At 37.5% G+C, this 18,580-nt stretch overlaps 1 protein-coding gene across 1 annotated transcript in view; it reads right to left on the reverse strand.

The window, feature by feature from the left end:
• TEX11 (testis expressed 11) overlaps positions 1-18,580 on the reverse strand; it is a 229,182-nt gene that overhangs the window by 53,275 nt on the left and 157,327 nt on the right. The window contains exon 24 of the mRNA XM_029929661.1: positions 6,363-6,435. Coding sequence (XP_029785521.1) covers positions 6,363-6,435 — 73 coding nt within the window. The remainder of the gene's footprint in view (positions 1-6,362; positions 6,436-18,580) is intronic.

Here is an 18,580-nt window from a genome sequence, read left to right on the forward strand (position 1 = left end):
GCACCCTCCTGCACTATTGGTGGGAATGTAAACTGGTGCAGCCACTCTGGAAAACAGTGTGGAGGTTCCTCAAAAAACTATCCATAGAACTCCCCTATGACCCAGCAATAGCACTGCTGGGGATTTACCCAAGGGGTACAGAAATGCTGATGCATAGAAGCACATGTACCCCATAGTTCATAGCAGCACTGTCAACAATAGCCAAAACATGGAAAGAGCCTAAATGTCCATCACCTGATTGAGTGGATCAAGAAGATGTGGTATATATACACAATGGAGAACTACATGGCAATGAGAAAGAATAAAATCTGGCCATTTGTAGGAAAGTGGATGGACCTTGAGGGTGTCATGCTAAGGGAAATAAGCCAGGCAGAGAAGGACAGAAACCATGTGTTTTCACTCATAGGTCTAAGAGGAGAAACCTAACGGGATCATGGGAAGGGGAAAGGTGGGGAAAAGAGTTGGGGAGAGGGAGTGAGGCAAATCATGAGAGACTTTGGAATGCTGAGAACAAACTGAGGGCTGAAGAGGGAGGGGGAAAGGGGAAGGGGGTGATGGTCATGGAGAGGGGCACTTGTGGGGAAGAGCACTGGGTGTTCTATGGAAACCAACTTGGTAATAAAGTATTTTTTTAATTTAAAAAATAAAAGTATTTATCTTTTTAATTTTTTAATGTTTTTTGAGAGACAGAGAGAGACAACGTGAGCAGGTGAGGGTCAGAGAGAGAGGGAGATACAGAATCTGAAGCAGGCTCCAGGCTCCGAGCTAGCTGTCAGCACAGAGCCCAACAAAGGGCTCAAACCCACGAACCGTGAGATCATGACCTGAGCTGAAGCTGGACGCTTACCTGACTAAGCCACCCAGGCGCCCCTGTTTTTGTTTTTAAAGGAAAATGTAGTTTATTCCTAAAGCAGTAGTTCTCCAACTTCTGTTCTCAGGGCCCCTTTGTACACTGGAAAAATTATTAAGGGCTTCCAAAGAGATTTTTCATATGCAGATCAGATCTATGAATAACTTCCATCTTAGAAATTAGAACAGAAAACTTAAAATATATATACTGATTGAACTTATTTGAGACAAAATCACTGAATGCTAATGTCAATTTTCAATATAAATTGTAGTTCAAAAATCAATGAGAAGATTGTTGTACATTTCTGAAAAGCTCCTTAATCTGACTTAATAGAAATAGCTAGATTCTTATATATGCTTCTGTAATCAGTCTATTATAGTATCACTTATCACATAAACTCTGGAAAACTACATGTCTTGGTATTATGAATAGAGTTTTGACCTGGCAGATCACCGAAAAGATTGTACACTTGTTTCAGACTATAAAAGAGCATATCATGAAGGAGTGATTTGGAAAGTAAATTTTATTTGTACTGGTTTAAACCCGATTCTGAAATAAAGCTCTGTACCATATTTAAATGTAGCAAAATTTCTTGATTTTGATGGGCTTGTTTCCTTTAGTTCACTGATTAACGCCTTCACTTACAATAAGAAAGGTTATTCTTTATTTTCTATGTAATCTGCCTAGATAGCAAATTGTTTTATCAGAATAATTTTCGGATCTTTATGTTGTCTTTATTTTTTTAAAATAGTTTATTACCAAGTTGGTTTCCATATAACACCCAGTGCTCTTCCCCGCAAGTGCCCCTTTCTATGACCATCACCCCCTTCTTCTTTCCTCCTCTCTCTTCAGCCCTCAGTTTGTTTTCAGTATTCAACAGTCTCTCATGATTTGTCTCCCTCCCTCTCCCTGTTTTTTCCCCCTTCCCCTCCCCATGGTGGTCCTCTGTTAGGTTTTTCCTGTTAGACTTATGAGTGAAAACATACGGTATCTGTCCTTCTCTGCCTGACTTACTTCGCTTAGCATGACACCCTCGAGGTCCATCCACTTTATTTTTGATCATTTAATGGCAAGCAAAGAACAAAGTTTCCTCATTTATCAAAGAGCTAAATTTCTTTGTAATTGAGTTACCTCCTTATGCTTTTTAAAAAAATGTTTAGATGTTAGGGCACCTGGGTGACTTAGTTAGTTAAGCGTCTGACTTCAGCTCAGGTCATAATCTCATGGTTTTTGAGTTTGGGCCCCATGTTGGACTCTGTGGTGACAGCTCAGAGCCTGAAGTCTTCTTCAGATTCTGTGTTTCCCCTCTCCCTGCCACTCCTTTACTTGTGGTTTCTCTCTCAAAAAATATTAAACATCAAAAATTTAAAAATAAATAAAATGTTTTGATGTCAATTTGCTTAGACAGGTAAACAAGTGTTGTTTCTGAGATATCCATGTTCCTATCTTAATCCAGTACCCAAATCTCCTCTAACAGCTTTTGATTTTGCCTTACCAGATATAAAAGATATACAGGTTTCAGGTATCTTTTAAACCTGTCTTTGAGATTTCCAAAAAGGAATGCTGGAAAAATGCAAAGATTCATTCTTTCTCCTCATAAGGAGAGAAATTAGGATTATTTGATAGGTTAGTATTCCTTAAGAGTTGTAAGAGAAGAATAACAAAATCAGAAGAGATGCTTAGCCTTCCTTATATTAAAGTTTTATAAGTAAAAAGTTACTAATATAAAATTTTTGGAAATTGTAATCTTCTGAACAGTCCCTAGAGATTACTATCTTGAGTAAAACCTCAAGAGAAAATTTATCATAAGTCTTATCAGTTTTTTTCAATAATGGACAGAATATCAAGATAGAAAATCAACAAGGAAATACAGGATTTGACCAACAGTATAAACCAACTAGGCCTAACAGACATATAGAAAATACTCTGCCTAACAATAGCACAATACACATTCTTCTCAAGTGCTCATGGAATATTCTCCAGTACAGACCATATATCTGGCTACAAAACAAGTTTCAATAAATTTAATAAGACTAAAATCATACAAAGTATATTCTCTGACCACAATAGAATGACGCTAGAAATCTGTAACAGAGAAAAAAAGTGGAAAATTCACAAATATATGGAAATTAAACAACATAATCTTAAATAATCAGCAGGTCAGAGAAAAAAATCAGGGGCGCCTGGATGGCTCAGTTGGTTAAATGTCTGACTCTTGGTTTTGGCTCAGGTCGTGATCTCATGGTTCAGGAGTTCAAACCCAGTTTGGGATTGTTTCTCTCCATCTCTCTTTGCCTCTCCCTCACTTTCTCTCCCCCCATCAAATAAATAAACTTAAAAAACCCTCATGATGTAGTTACGTCCTGTACCCCAACAGAGAATTTTAACCTTCCTTCCATTCTGATATTATTGGTTACCTCACTAAATTAACCACAGACAATAAATCTCTGTAATGTACAGACAGGTTTTGTTTTACTCTGTTTGCCTAAAGACTACCGTAAGTGACAGGCAAGAGTTTGTATATTTAACAAAGTACAACAGTCTGAGAGTCTCACAGGAAAGGACTACACCAGGAACTTTAAACTGCTAACTTGTCAAAATAGACTCTAGATTGTAAGTTTCTGAGTTGACACTGCATAGACAACTTTGAGACCATAGCAGTGCACTTAATGAGGATTTCCAGGGTTTTTTTTTTACTAGTTTAAAAGCATACCGTTTTATGAAAGCAGATGGCTGGCCCAAGATCTAGCAGAACATCAATTACGTAGGAAAACACTGATGTGGGAAATTTTATGGTGGCTATGTATTTGGAATATTACTAATGTTGTTTTAATGTTCTATTTTCTGAATATAGGAGAAAATCTTTTCTTTGTAAATTATTTGTGACTCAAATAATTTAGTAACTGAAAACAATTTAGTAGACACTACTTCTGTAAACTAAATTAAAATATTTTAAAATAATACGGTTCTCATTCACCTCTTCCCTATCTTACCTCTCCTTCTTTTACTAAGTCTACTTTTCATTGCAGTATAGTTATCTGCATTGGTTGTATAAGAATCTGTCCTTTTTTTGAAACTTCTGACTAATGGTTTAATAGTTTATGTTTTTACTTTTTTATCATGGTTACAGAGACTTGACAGTGGATTATCATTAAGATTGAATACTCTAGATTTTTATACAATAGAATTGAAAAACAAATACCATATGATTTCACTCATACGTGGAACGTAAGAGACAAAACAAACAAGAAAAGGAAAAAAAGTAAGAGATAAAGTGAGAAACACTCTTAATTACAGAGAGGGGAGGGCGGTTGGGGGATGGGTTAAATAGGTGATGGGGATTAAGCAGAGCACTTGTCCTGATGAACAAAGAGAGGTATGGGATTGTTGAATTACTATATTGTACATCTGAAACTAGTGTAGCAGTGTATGTTAATTAAATAGAATTAAAATAAAATTTAAAAATATATAATAAAATGTACTCAAGATCTGCTATTCTATTTAATCTTACATACAACAGCATTAAAACATAAAAATCAATTCTGTTGTCTTTTTAAAATTTTAAAATTTTATTTTATATGCTATTTATTTATTTACTTACTGGGAAAAAGAGAGGCAAGCAGGAGAGGGGCAGAGGGAAGAGGAGAGAGAATCCCAAGCAAGCTCCACATTCAGCATGGAGCCTGACATGCGGATCAAACCCATGAACTGTGAGATCATGACCTGAGCTGAAATAAAGAGCTGGACACTCAAGTGACTGACCCACCCAAGTGCCTTGAGTATGTTTAGTTTTCTAAGAAAGTACCAAACTGTTTTTCAAGTGTCTATATCATTTGGCATTCCTGCTAGCAATGAAGAGGAGTTTCCTGTTGCTCCACATACCTGCCAGCATTTGGTGTTGTTGGTGTTTTAGATTTCTGTGATTCTAATAGGTATGTAGTAGTATCTCATTGTTGCTTTTTCAATTCCATAATACATATACATAGAGATACAGATACAGAAACAGAAATATATAGGTATACATGTAGTCCAGATATGTTCCTATAAAGAAGAAACTGATTTTCTCAGTTGGCAATGGACATGCTGACAGCATTCTGACATACTTCTTAAGTCACTGAAGCTAGGAATTTTGCTGAGCTTTAGCACTTTAGATTCTGTTATAAAGTATTTTCTTGATCAGTATTTTCTAAGTATTTTGCAGTTTCTGTGTCTTAAAATGTCCCAAGTAGTCAAGGGTTCTGTTTCTTGATTCCATCAATTACTTGTTTTTATTTTATATCCTGGTATTCAGGTTTTCCTTGTGATCAATTTTGCAAATGTTCAAAGGGCACATAAACAGAAGATTAATTTTCTATTTTCAGGCTATAGTGTGTGTGTGTGTGTGTGTGTGTGTGTGTGTGTGTGTGTGTATAGTTTTTTTTGAGAGAGAGAGAGAGAGAGCACAAGCCCAGAAGGGACAGAGAGAAGAAAGGGAAACAAAGAATCTGAAACAGGCTCCAACCCATGTACTGTGAGATTATGACCTAAACTGAAGTCAGATGCTCAACTGACTGAGCCACCCAGGTGCCCTTAGGGTGTTTATTTCTAATAAATCTTCTATAAGTGTTACTCAGGTATTCTCTATCCTTTCTTTTTGTGGTTTTAATTCTTTTAAATGCCTATCAGAGACTGAGAGAGGTGAATTAAATTCCATGTGTTTATGTTCTTCTTTATAATTCCTAGAACTCAATACCAAAATCCATCAAATAAATATATCACATATACACAAAAAGAAAATAACACCAATAATTTCTAAATATTAGGAAACCAAATTCTTCAACATTTATAATAACATACAAAGGTTTATTCCAGAAATGTAATGATGACTTAATTTTAGAAATCTATTATTTTAATTTCAATTCAATATATTAATACTTCAAAAGAGAAATGCCCTATGGATATCTCTATAGAAGCTGAAAAGGCATGTAATTCAATTCAATATTGATTTTTTAAAATCCCAAGTAAAACAGAAACACACAAAAAATATATAAAGTCCATCTAAACCTAAAAACCACTATTATCCTTAATGAAGAAACAGTAGCAAGTTACTATATAACTTTTAAAAGGTTTACTACTATTTTGATTATTTAATTACAAAACATTAATAGTATCTGATATGATTATCCTTTGGAAGGCTCTGTAACGTATATTCACTTAGAATCAGAGCTTGATTAACTTAGACATAAAATCTAGTGACCTAAGGTCAATAATGTCATACTGAACAATAATGATCCTATTTTTATACTCAATACTATACTTCCATAAAAAGCAAAGTAAAAAATATTCTTACTCCAAGCAGTGTGTCACAGAGTCAAACTACATACAGACAGTAGGGAAAAATTAAACCTCAAAGAATTATTTGACTGGTTATCAAGCACTGAAGTGACACAAATTTCTGGTAATAAAGACTGGGTTTTTTAGACTTGAAATCCCTTTCATAACTGTGTTATCAAACTCCCAGTTCCCACCATACCTGTTTCTTTCAGAGTATTCCAGATGTTTTTGCATACATAGATCTGCTCAAGTGCACGATTCAGTAGCTGGGTCTATTTGGCAACAATGCAACAAGAAAATTAGTCTCAACCAGACAAAACTTTGAGCAAGTTAAAATAAAATATTCATTTAAAACAGTTAAAATACAATGATAGAAAAATGACAGCTGAAACTGGACATTTAATAATTTATATAAAAATAATAAACTCTATTTGTAGTTTTCTTAATGTCTCAGGAAATGAAGATTAAATAGAAAATCTTTTAAACATAACCACCCCCACCACCAAAAAAAGAAGAGGGAAAAAAAAAGTAATGAAAATAATAAGGGAAAAACCCAAGACACACTTCCTAGGGGGGAAAAAAACAACAAAAAAACCCATCATGTAATTTCTGTCCCTGACGGAATGTATTAAATAAGCAAACACCACCAACAAGCAAAACAAGTACTACAATGTAAAAATATTTAAAAAAAAAAGAAAACCCTCTCACATGCATAAATGAAAGATTGCACACAAAGAACTCACAAAGACTTAATCATCCATTTCCTACATAAAAGGTAGCTACTTTTTTGCATGGACCTCAAGTATACTGTAGTATAGAGGTGGAATTTAAGGAAAGGTATTAAGCAGGCTGTGTTTTAGCTTATGGGCAAGTAATAAATTGTATCATGTATCTTGAATGTATCACAGATAAGCTGCTATATAATGATTGCCACTTCAGATAGCTGTGAAATTAGGTGATTAACTAGTTGGTACTTAACCTTCTAATTTCTGTATAAGTCTAATTACATGAAATAGAAGTTGGGGTTCTGATTTTTTACTTTGCTTATCCATTTGGAGTGTCATTGTAACTACTGCATTGTAAATGATGGAAAATAACTGCATATGTTAAAAAATACTGTTATATTCTAAAAAAAATAAAAAAATAATGTAAAAAAAATAAATAGAAAATCTTGAGCACTATCAATTTGTTCAATATCTAGGAAAAAAAGAGTAGCACTTCCAGAATGGTAGTATGAGGGGTTCCATGGACCCTCTCCCTAGCAAAACAACCATAACTGGTGAATTATAAAACACAATCATGGAAAGTCTCAAGAAATTGTCCAAAGGGAAAAGAAAAAACAGACAAAGCTCTATTTATGGAAATCTACTAAGTATCAGTAAGAACAGTAAGCACCTGTGATAGTTGAACCATGATTTGCTCACCAACGACCCCCAGCTCAGTGTGAGTGCCACTTTAGATGGGTATGGCCAAGAAGATGGGGCTCCCTATACTCTCAGCTTCCATATTATGGATTTCCAGAAGGGCATCCTGCCAGCACTTCTCCTCCTCCCCCAGGTATATACTGCAGAAGCTCTATTATAAAATAGCACAAATGAGAGGCCTGGCGCTCTCTTCCTCTACCCAGTCTGTATAACCAAGGCATGGAAAACTATGATTATTTCCCTTACTTCAGCTTTCTTATAGGACAGGGTTTCCAAGCTGGGAGAAGCAAGCTCAGAATACTGTTGACCAGTCCCTTACTCATACAGCTGTACTGTCACTCTCAATAGGAATGTGCCACTGTCCCCACCTCCAGCTCCAAAACAGTGGTACAAAATTTCTTCTCAGGAGGAGGAGGAGGCAGGTCATTAGAAGAGTGAGAATAAGGGGAGCCTGGGTGGCTCAATCAGTTAAGTATCCAACTCGTAATTTGGGCTCAGGTCATGATCTCATGGTCATGAGACTGAGCCCCATATCAGGCTCCATGCTGGGCATGGAGTCTGCTTAAGATTCTCTCTTCCCCTCTGCCTCTTACTTGTATTTGTGTCTCAAAGAAAAATAAAAAGAATGAGCTCTATATCTCTCCCTAAGGGGACTAACTTTAATTGGAACAGAGGTTGGGGATGTTCAAGTCTAATATCACTACACACACACACACACACACACACACACACACACACACACACACACACACAACACAGAGGGAGATTCTGGTATTGGGTGCTTAAAAAGAGGCTAGTAGCTCAAAGATATCAACATGCAAAACAGAAGATCAGCCACAAGTTTATACAGGGAACCAGAGAAAGCAAGCTACGAAGATCCCTACTACTTCAAAGGAGGATTACATTAACTGGATCAGACTCTGAAACAATTTATGCCAAAAAGCATTTTTAAACACACACAAATGCACATGTGCTTATGCACACATACATACACACACAGCCTACATACACACAAAGCAATCACCCTAGTAATTAGTCAAGATTAACATCTGGGTGTGATACCAACAGAAGATCCTTCAGAAGTTAAGAGGGAGAGGCGCCTGGGTGGCTCAGTTGGCTGTGTCTGACCTTGGCTCAGGTCATGATCTCCAGCCCATGTCTGGCTCTGTGATGACAGCTTGGAGCCTGAAGCTGGCTTCAGATTCTGTGTCTCCCTCTCTCTCTGCCCCTCCACTGTTTGTGCTCTGTCTCACTTTTTCTCTCAAAAATAAACATTAACATTTTTTTAAAAGAAATACAAATCAATACCGCAATTAGACAGTACTTCATACTCACTAGCATGGCCATAAGCCAAAAGACATTGGTGGCAAGGAGGTGGAGAAAGTGGAACCCTTGTCCAGTGCTGGTGGGATTGGAAAATGGTATAGCTTTTTTGGAAAACAGTCTGGTAGTTCCTCAAAAGACTAAGCATAAAACCTAACAATTCCACTCCTAGGCACATACTCAAGGGAAATGAAAAACATATCCACACAAAATTTGTACATGAATGATCATCACAGCATTATTTGGAAAATAAGCTGAAAATTGGAAAAACTCAATATCCATCAAAGGATTAGTGGATAAACAAAATGCGGTATACTCATACGATGGAATATCATTCAACCATCATTGGGAATGGAATACTGATCCAAAGTACAACATGGAGAACCTATTAAACATTATTGAAAATTGGGGCACCTGGGTGGCTCAGTCTGTTGAGCGTCGGCTTTGGCTCAGGTCATGATCTCATAGTTTGTGGGTTCGAGCCCAACGTCAGGCTCTATGCTGACAGCTAGCTCAGAGCCTGAAGCCTGCTTCAGATTCGGTGTCTCCCTCTCTCTGACCCTCCCCTGCTCATGCTGCCTCTGTCTCTCAAAAATAAATAAAAAACATTAAAAAAATTATTGAAAAAATTTTTTTAGTTCTTAGTGTTCTTTTTATCTTAAAAATGTTATTTATAATCAAGTTGGTTTTATTTATTGTTAAGTTGGTTTCCATATAAAACCTGGTGCTTTTCCCCATAAGTGCCCTCCTCCATGACCATCACCCCCCCTTCTCCATTCCCCCTCCCCCTTCAGCCCTCAGTTTGTTTTCAGTATTCAAGAGTCTCTCATGATTTGTCTCACTCCCTCTCCCTAACTCTTTTTCCTCCTTTCCCTCCCCATGGTCCTCTGTTAGGTTTCCCGTTAGACTTATGAGTGACAACATATGGTATCTGTCCTCCTCTGCCTGACTTATTTTGCTTAGCATGACACCCTCGAGGTCCATCCACTTTACTTTGCTACGAATGGCCAGATTTCATTCTTTCTCTTTGCCATGTAGTATTCCATTGTATATATGCATAGGAACACATGTACCCCAATGTTCATAGCGGCACTTTCAACAATAGCCAAATCATGGAAAGAGCCTAAATGCCCATCAACTGATGAATGGGTCAAGATGTGGTTTATATATACAATGAAAAATTATAAAAGGAGCCAGTAAGGAAAGACTAAGTCATATGCTACCATTTATATGAAATATCCAGAACTGGCAAATCTATAGAGACAGAAAATAGATTAGTGGTTGCCTAGGTTTGGTGCTTGGAATGGGGAATGACTGCTAATAGGTAAGAAATATCTTTTTGATTGATGAAAATGTTTTAAAATTCTACTGTGTTGATATTTGCATAAACCTAAAAATTCTAAAAATCATTAAATTGTATGTTGCACAGGGTGATTTGTAAGGTAAGTTAATTATACCTCAATAAGCCTGTTAAAAAATAATCTAGGACAGGGGTCAGGATATTTTTTCCATAAAAGGTTGAACAGTAAATGTTTTAGGCTTTGCCAGCCACAGTAATTTTCATTGACATGCTTTAAATTTTCATTTATAACCTTCTACAAATGTAAAAACCATACTTTTTAATTTTTTTTAAAGTGTTTGTTTGTTTGTGTATTGAGACAGAGAGAGACATGAGCGGGGGAGGAACATAAAGAGAGGGACAAGAATTTGAAGAAGGTTCCAGGCTCCAAACTGTCAGCACAGAGCTCAATGAGGGGCTCAGACTCACAGACCGTAGAATCATGACTTGAGCTGAAGTCAGACGCTTAACGGACTTAGCCGCCCAGCCACCGTTGCAAAAACCATTCTTAACCTTCAGGCCATAGAAACACAGGCCATGGGCCTGATTTGGCCAGTCAGCAGTAGTTTAACCACCCCATTCTAGGAAAGTGATGTAGTTCCTCAATAAATTATAAATGCTGTATTTTTTATTAAAGTATAACTGGGATACAATATTTATTAGTTTCATTTGCAAAACATACTGATTTGACAATTCTATACACTACTCAATGCTTACCATGATGAGTGTAGTAACCACACAATGTTATTAAAATATTATGCAATATATTCCCTATGCTGTACTTTTCATCTCCAGAAATTATATGTTTTACAGCTGGAAGGTTATACTTCTTCTTTTAATTATTTAATTATTTATATTTATCTTTTAATAGTTTATTGTTAAGTTGGTTTCCATATAACACCCAGTGCTCTTCCCCACAAGTGCCCTCCTCCATGTCCATCATCACCCTTCTCCTTTCCCCCTCCCGCTTCACCCCTCAGTTTGTTTTCAGTATTCAAGAGTCTCTCATGATTTGCCTTCCTCCCTCTCCCTAACTCTTTTTTCCCCCTTGGTCAACGCATGGTCCTGTTAAGTTTCTCCTGTTAGACTTATGAGTGTAAATATATAGTATTTGTCCTCTGCTTGACCTATTTCACTTAGTATGACACCTTCGAGGTCCATCCACATTGCAAAAAATGGCCATATTTCATTCTTTCTCATTGCCATGTAGTACTCCATTGTATACATAAACCACATCTTGTTCCATTTATCAGTTGATGGCCATTGAGGCTCTTTCCATGATTTGGCTATTGTTGAAACTGCCGCTATGAACACTGGGGTACATGTACCCCTGTGCATCAGCACTTCTGTATCCCATTGGTAGCTCCCCAGCAGTGCTATTGCTGGGTCATAGGGGAGTTCTACTGATACTTTTTTGAGGAATCTTCACACCGTTTTCCAGAGAGGTTGTACCAGTTTACACTCCCACCAACGGTGCCCATCTCTCCATATCCTCGCCAGCATCCATAGTCTCCTGATTTGTTCAATTTAGCCACTCTGATCAGTGTGAGGTGGGATCTCATTGTGGTTTTGATGTGTATTTCCCTGATGATGAGTGACACTGAGCATCATTTCATGTGCCTGTTGGCCATCTGGATGTCCTCTTTGGAGAAGTGTCTGTTCAAGACTTCTGCCCATTTCTTCACTGGATTATTCATTTTTCGGTTATGGAGTTTGGTGAGTTCCTTGTAGATTTTGGATACTAGCCTTTTATCTGATAGGTCATTTGCCACTATCTTTTCCCATTCTGTCGGTTGCCTACTAGTTTTCTTGATTGTTTCCTTTGCAGTGCAGAAGCTTTTTATCTTGATGAGGTCCCAATAGTTCATTTTTGTTCAAGATTTCCTTACCTTTGGGGATGTGTTGAGTAGGAAATTGCTACAGTTGAGGTCAGGGAGGCTGTATCCTGCTTTCTCCTCGAGGGTTTTGATGGTTTCCTGTCTCACATTCAGGTCCTTCAGCCATTTTGAGCAAAATGCTTATTGATTTATGATGTGGTTTCATCTTAGCTTGGGTAAAGCATGCAGTATTTAATACATAGTAGCAGAATATTTACTATTGAAAAAACCTCCTATTCCTCCACCTCAGCAATCTCCTACTCAACACATCCCCAAAGGCAAGGGAAATGAAAGCAAAACTGAACGCTTAGGACTTCATCAAGATAAAAAGCTTCTGTACTGCAAAGGAAACAATCAAGAAAACGAATAGGCAACCGACAGAATGGGAAAAGATAGTGGCAAATGACATATCAGATAAAGGGCTAGTATCGAAAATATATAAGGAACTCACCAAACTTCACACCCACAAAACAAATAATCCAGTGAAGAAATGGGCAGAAGACATGAACAGACACTTCTCCAAAGAGGACATCCAGATGGCCTACAGGCACATCAAACAATGCTCAACATCACTCATCATCAGGGAAACACAAATCAAAACCACACTGAGATACCACCTCACATCAGTCAGAGTGGCTAAAATGAACAAATCAAGAGACTATAGATGCTGACGAGGGTGTGGAGAGACAGGGACCCTCCTACACTGTTGATGGGAATGTAAACTGGTGCAGCTGCTCTGGAAAACAGTGTGGAGGTTCCTCAATAAACTACCAATAGAACTCCCCTATGACCCAGCAATAGCACTGCTAGGGAATTACCCAAGGGGTACAGAAGTGCTGATGCATAGGAGCACATGTGCCCCAATGTACATAGCAGCAACGTCAACAATAGCCAAAATATGGAAAAAGCCTAAATGCCCATCACCTGATGAATGGATCAAGAAGATGTGGTATATATACACAATGGAGTACTACATGGCAATGAGAAAGAATGAAATATGGCCATTTGTAGGAAAGTGGATGGACCTTGAGAGTGTCATGCTAAGCGAAATAAGTCAGGCGGAGAAGGACAGATACCATATGTTCGCACCCATAGGTCTAACAGGAAATTTTCAGAATGATCTAGCTTCAAGAAAAGCAAGCAGTTAGTAGTGCTTAAGAAAAACTGATTCACTATCTAATGGGTAATTGATACCTGTCACAACAAAGCATTTTATATACTGTTAAGTGAAACTGCAATACAATCTAAGTTTATTTTGGGAGTGTTTGCTGTATAGTTGGATTTAATGAAATGTTTAGAGGTGCAGTAGGCATGACTTTGAGTAGATAATAATGACATTTTAACAATGTTATTCTTCCGATATATGAGCATGGAATGTTCTTCCATTTCTTTGTGTCTTCATCAATTTCTTTCATAAACTTCCTATAGTTTTCATCATAAGGTCTTTTACATCTTTGGTTAGATTTATTCCTGGGTATTTTATGGTTTTTTGTGGAATTGTGAATGGGATCAGTTTCTTGATTTCTCTTTCTGTTGCTCCATTATTGGTGTATAAAAATGCAACCCATTTCTGTATGTTGGTTTTGTACCCTGTGACTTTGCTGAATTCATGGATCAGTTCTGATAGGCTTCTGGTGGCGTAAGTCAGGTTTTCCATGTAAAGTATCATACTATCTGAGAAAAATGAAAGTTTGACTTCTTCTTTGCCGATTCTGATGCCTTTTATTTCCTTTTGTTGTCTGATTGCTGATGCTAGGACTTCCAGCACTATGTTAAACAGCAGTGGTGAGAGTGGACACCCTTGTCGTGTTCTTGATCTCAGGGGGAAAGTTCTCAGCTTTTCCCCACTGAGGATGATATTAGCTGTGGGCTTTTCATAAATGGCTTTTTTGATGTTAAGTTCCTTTTATCCCAACTTTCTCAAGAGTTTTTATTAAGAAAGGATCCTGTATTTTGTCAAATGCTTTTTCTGCATCTATCAACAGGATCATATGGTTTTCATCTTTTCTTTTTTTAGTGTGATGTATCACATTGATGCATTTGCGAATATTGATCCAGCCCTATAACCCAGGAATGAATCCCACTTGACCATGGTGGATAATTCTTTTTATATGCTGTTGAATTCAATTTGCTAGTATCTTGTTGAGTATTTTTGCATCTGTGTTCATTAAGGATATTGGCCTATAGTTCTCCTTTTTTGTTGAGTCTCTGTATGGTTTGGGAATCAAAGTGATGCTGATTTTGTAGAATGAGTCCAGAAATTTTCCTTCTATTTATATTTTTTTGGAATAGCTTGAGAAGAATGCATATTAGCTTTGCTTTAAATGTCTGGTAGAATTCCCCAGGGAAGCCATCTGGCCCTGGTTCTTATTCGTTGGGAGATTTTTGATAACTGATTCGATTTCTTCCTTGCTTATGGGTCTGTTCATATTTTCTATCTCTTCATGTTTGAATTTTGGTAGTACATGTGTGTGTTTAGGAATTTGTCCATTTCTTCTAGGTTGTCTAGTTTGTTGGCATATAATTTTTCATAGTATTCCCTGATGATTGCTTGTACTTCTAAGGGATTGCTTATAATAGATCCATTTTCATTTGTGGTTTTGTCTATGTGGGTGTTTTCTCTTTTCTTCTTGAGGAGCCTAACTAGAGCTTTACCAATTTTATTTTTTCAAAAAACCAACTCTTGGTTTCATTGATCTGTTCAACTGCTTTTTTTGGGGGGGGGATTCTATATTGTTTATTTCTACCCTGATCTTTATTATTTCTCTTCTGCTGGGCTTGGGGTGTTCTTACTGCTCTCCTTCTAGTTCCTTTAGGTGCTCTGTTAGATTTTAAATTTGCACTTTTTCAAGTTTCTTGAAATAATCAAGGGTTGCAATATATTTTTCTCTTAGGACTGCCTTTGCTGCATCCCAGAGAGTTTAGATTTGTATTTTGATTTTCATTGATTTCCGAATATTTTTTAATTTCTTCTTTAATTGCCTGATTGGCCCAATCATTGGGTTTTAACCTCTATGTTTTTTGGAGGTTTTCCAGAAGTTTTTCTGTGATTGATTTCAAGTTTCGTAGCACTGTGATCTGAAAGCGTGCATGGTATGATCTCAATTTGTTTATATTTACAGAGGGCTGTTTTATGACCCAGAATGTGATCTATCGTGGAGAATGTGCCATGCACACTTGAGAAGAAAGTGAATTCCCTAGCCTCAGGGTGTAGAGTTCTAAATATGTCTGTCAAATCCATCTGTTCCAATGTCGCCCAGGCCCATTGTTTTAGTGATTTTCTGTCTGACTGATCTATCCATTGCTGTAAGTGGGGTATTAAAATCCCCTGCAATTAGCACATTCTTATCAATAAGATGGTTTCTGTCTGTGATTGTTTTACGTATTTGGGCGCTCCTGAATTTGGCGCATAGATGTTTATAATTGTTAGCTCTTCCTGATGGAGAGATCCTGTAATTATTATATAGTGTCCTTCTTCATCTTTGTTACTGCCTTTACTTTAAAGTCCAGTTTGTCTGATATAAGTATGGCTACTCCAGCTTTCTTTTGACTTCCAGTCGCATGATATTTCTCCATCCCTTACTTTCAATCTGAAAGTGCCTTCAGATCTAAAATGAGTCTCCTGTAGACAGCAAATAGATGGATTTTGTTTTTTTATTCATTCTGCGACCCTATGTCAATTGATTGGAGCATTCAGTCCATTTACATTCAGTGATATTATTGAAAAATATGGGTTTAGTTTCATTGTGTTCTCTGTAAAGTTCATGCTTGTAGTGGTATCTCTGGTACCTTGTATTCCTTGCTACATTTCCCTCATAGAGTCCCTCTTAGGATTTCTTGTAGGGCTGATTTGGTGGTCATGAATTCTCTCAATTTTTGTTTATTTGGTAACACCTTTATCTCTCCTTCTATTTTGAATGACAGGCTTGCTGGATAAAGGATTCTTGGCTGCATACTTTTTCTGTTCATCACATTGAAGATTTCCTGCCATTACTTTCTGGCACGCCACGTTTTAGTAGATAGATCTGTAACCACTCTGATAGGTGTTCCTTTGTGTGTTAGGGCCCTTATATCCCCAGCTGCTTTCAGAATTCTCTCTTTATCCTTATATTTTGCCAGTTGCACTATGATATGTGGTGCCAAAGGTCGATTCAAGTTATGTCTGAGGGGAGTTCCCTGTGCCTCTTGGATTTCAATGTCTATTTCCTTCCCCAGACTGGGGAATTTCTCAGCTATAATTTGATCAAGCTCCCCTTCATGGACTTTTTCTTGTTCTTCTTCAGGAATTCCTAAGATAGGGATATTGTTCTATTTGATTTTATCACTCAGGTGTCGAATTTTCCTTTCATGCTCCTGGATCAATTTCTCTCTCTTTTTCTTGGCTTCCTCTTTTTCTATAACTGTGTCTTCTAATTCACCTATTCTCTCTGCCTCTTCAATCTGTGCAGTGGCCACCTCCATTTTATTATGTACCTCATTTATAGCATTTTTTAACTCGTGGCAGCTATTTTGAAGGTCCCTAGTCTTTGTATCAATAGCTTTTCTTATGACTTCCATGCTTTTTTAAATTTTATGACAATAGTTCTAAACTCTTAATCAGTTATGTTGCTTATATCTGTTTTGAGCAGTTCTGTGGCTGTGACTTCTTCCTGGAATTTCTTTAGAGAAGAGTTCTTCTGTTTTGTCATTTTGGTTAGCTTTCTGTATCTTGTCAGTTTTAAAAGGTCATTATGCATATTACACCTGTGAGTATTGCTATATTAAAGGAGGCTCATTGACTGTACATGGCCTGTCCATTCAGGAAGTGTTCTTTTAATGGTGTCTCTCGGTTTCTCTTGTTGTGCCTTTGGTTATGTTATTTCCCTACTCAGTGATATTTGGGACGCTCCACCATGAGTAGTTTGGCTTGTTTTTTGAGGTAGCATCAGGCACCTATGAGGCGGTCTGTCGTCTTTGTGGACTCTGTCTTTTCCTCCCACTCTTGTAGATTAGCGTATTGTGCCTTCACATTTTCTTAGTTTGATAGATTTTCTTAGTTTGATGTGGGTGGGTGAAAATTACAGAACTCCCTACTCCTCTCCATCTTTCCCCCAAAGAGAGTAGCTCATATCCTCAGTGGAGCTTGAGCTCAGACGCAAAAATAACTAGACTCCTAAGAGTTAGAACAACCTCAGAAGAAAGTCAACAAACTGAAGAAACATAGATCCACCCTATGACTTAGCATTTTCTAGCCTTGGGAATGCAGTCAAGATGCTACGTGGCCACAAATTCAATGGCAACTGTTCAAACTGTGTCCTAAACATATTATCGGAAGTTTATACCTCTTAATCCACTTTATCTATCGTGCCCATCACCATAATCACTTTCCCTCTGGCAATCACCAGTTTGCTCTCTGTATTTAAGACTCTGTTTGCTTGTTTGTTTTTTTCTTTCTTATATTTTATTATTTTTAATATATATATTTTAATGTCTACTAATTATTTTTGAGAGACAGACAGAGTATGAGTTGGGGAGGGGCAGAGAGAGAGGGAGAGAGCATCTGAAGACAGGCTCTAGGCTCTGAGCTATCAGCACAGAGCCCAATGTGGGGCTCGAACCCATGAACTGTGAGATCATGACCTGAGCCAAAGAAGGATGCTTAACCGACTGAGCCACACAGGCATCCCTAATTATTATTATTATTTTTTTAATGTTATTTATTTTGGGAAGAGCACAAGCAGGGGAGGGGTACAGAGAAGGTGACAAAGGATCTGAAGCAGGCTCTGCGCTAACAGTCTGATAGCAGTTAGCCTGATGTGGGGCTTGAACTCACAAACCAGGAGATCAGGACCTGAACTGCAGTTGGACACTCAACTGTCAGAGCCACCTACATGCCCCATTATATATTACTGTTATTTTTAAAATGCCAAATGATTTGCTCAGTTTCTATTTTGACACCAGCTTTCCCCAACAAATTCCTGTCCTATTTCTATTTCCTTTTTATTTACGTAATGTTTATTTATTTTGAGAGAAAGAGAGAGAGATAGCATGTGAGCACGAGTAGGGGAGAGGCAGAAAGATAATACTAAACAGGCTCTGTGCTGTCAGTGCAGTGTCTGATGTGGGGCTCAATCTCACAAACCATGAGATCACAACCTGAGCCAAAATCAAGAGATGCTCAATCGACTGTGCCCGCCAGGGCACCCCTTTGTTTTCTTTTTTAGTTTCCACATTTTAGTGAAATCATATGGTATATATCTCCTTTCTCTGTCTGACTTATTTCAAATAGCATAATATACTCTATGTCCATCCATATTGTTGCAAATCATCAAATTTCATTCTTTTTAATGGCTCAAAAAATTAAATATATAAAGGAGAGGAAGATGGTAGCAGAATAGGAGAACACAGGGCTTGCCTCTTCCTATGAACATGGTTAGATAACTATCAAATCAGGGGTACCTGGGTGGTGTAGTTG

This window comes from Suricata suricatta, chromosome X (assembly GCF_006229205.1).
Source record: "Suricata suricatta isolate VVHF042 chromosome X, meerkat_22Aug2017_6uvM2_HiC, whole genome shotgun sequence".
NCBI lineage: Eukaryota > Metazoa > Chordata > Mammalia > Carnivora > Herpestidae > Suricata > Suricata suricatta.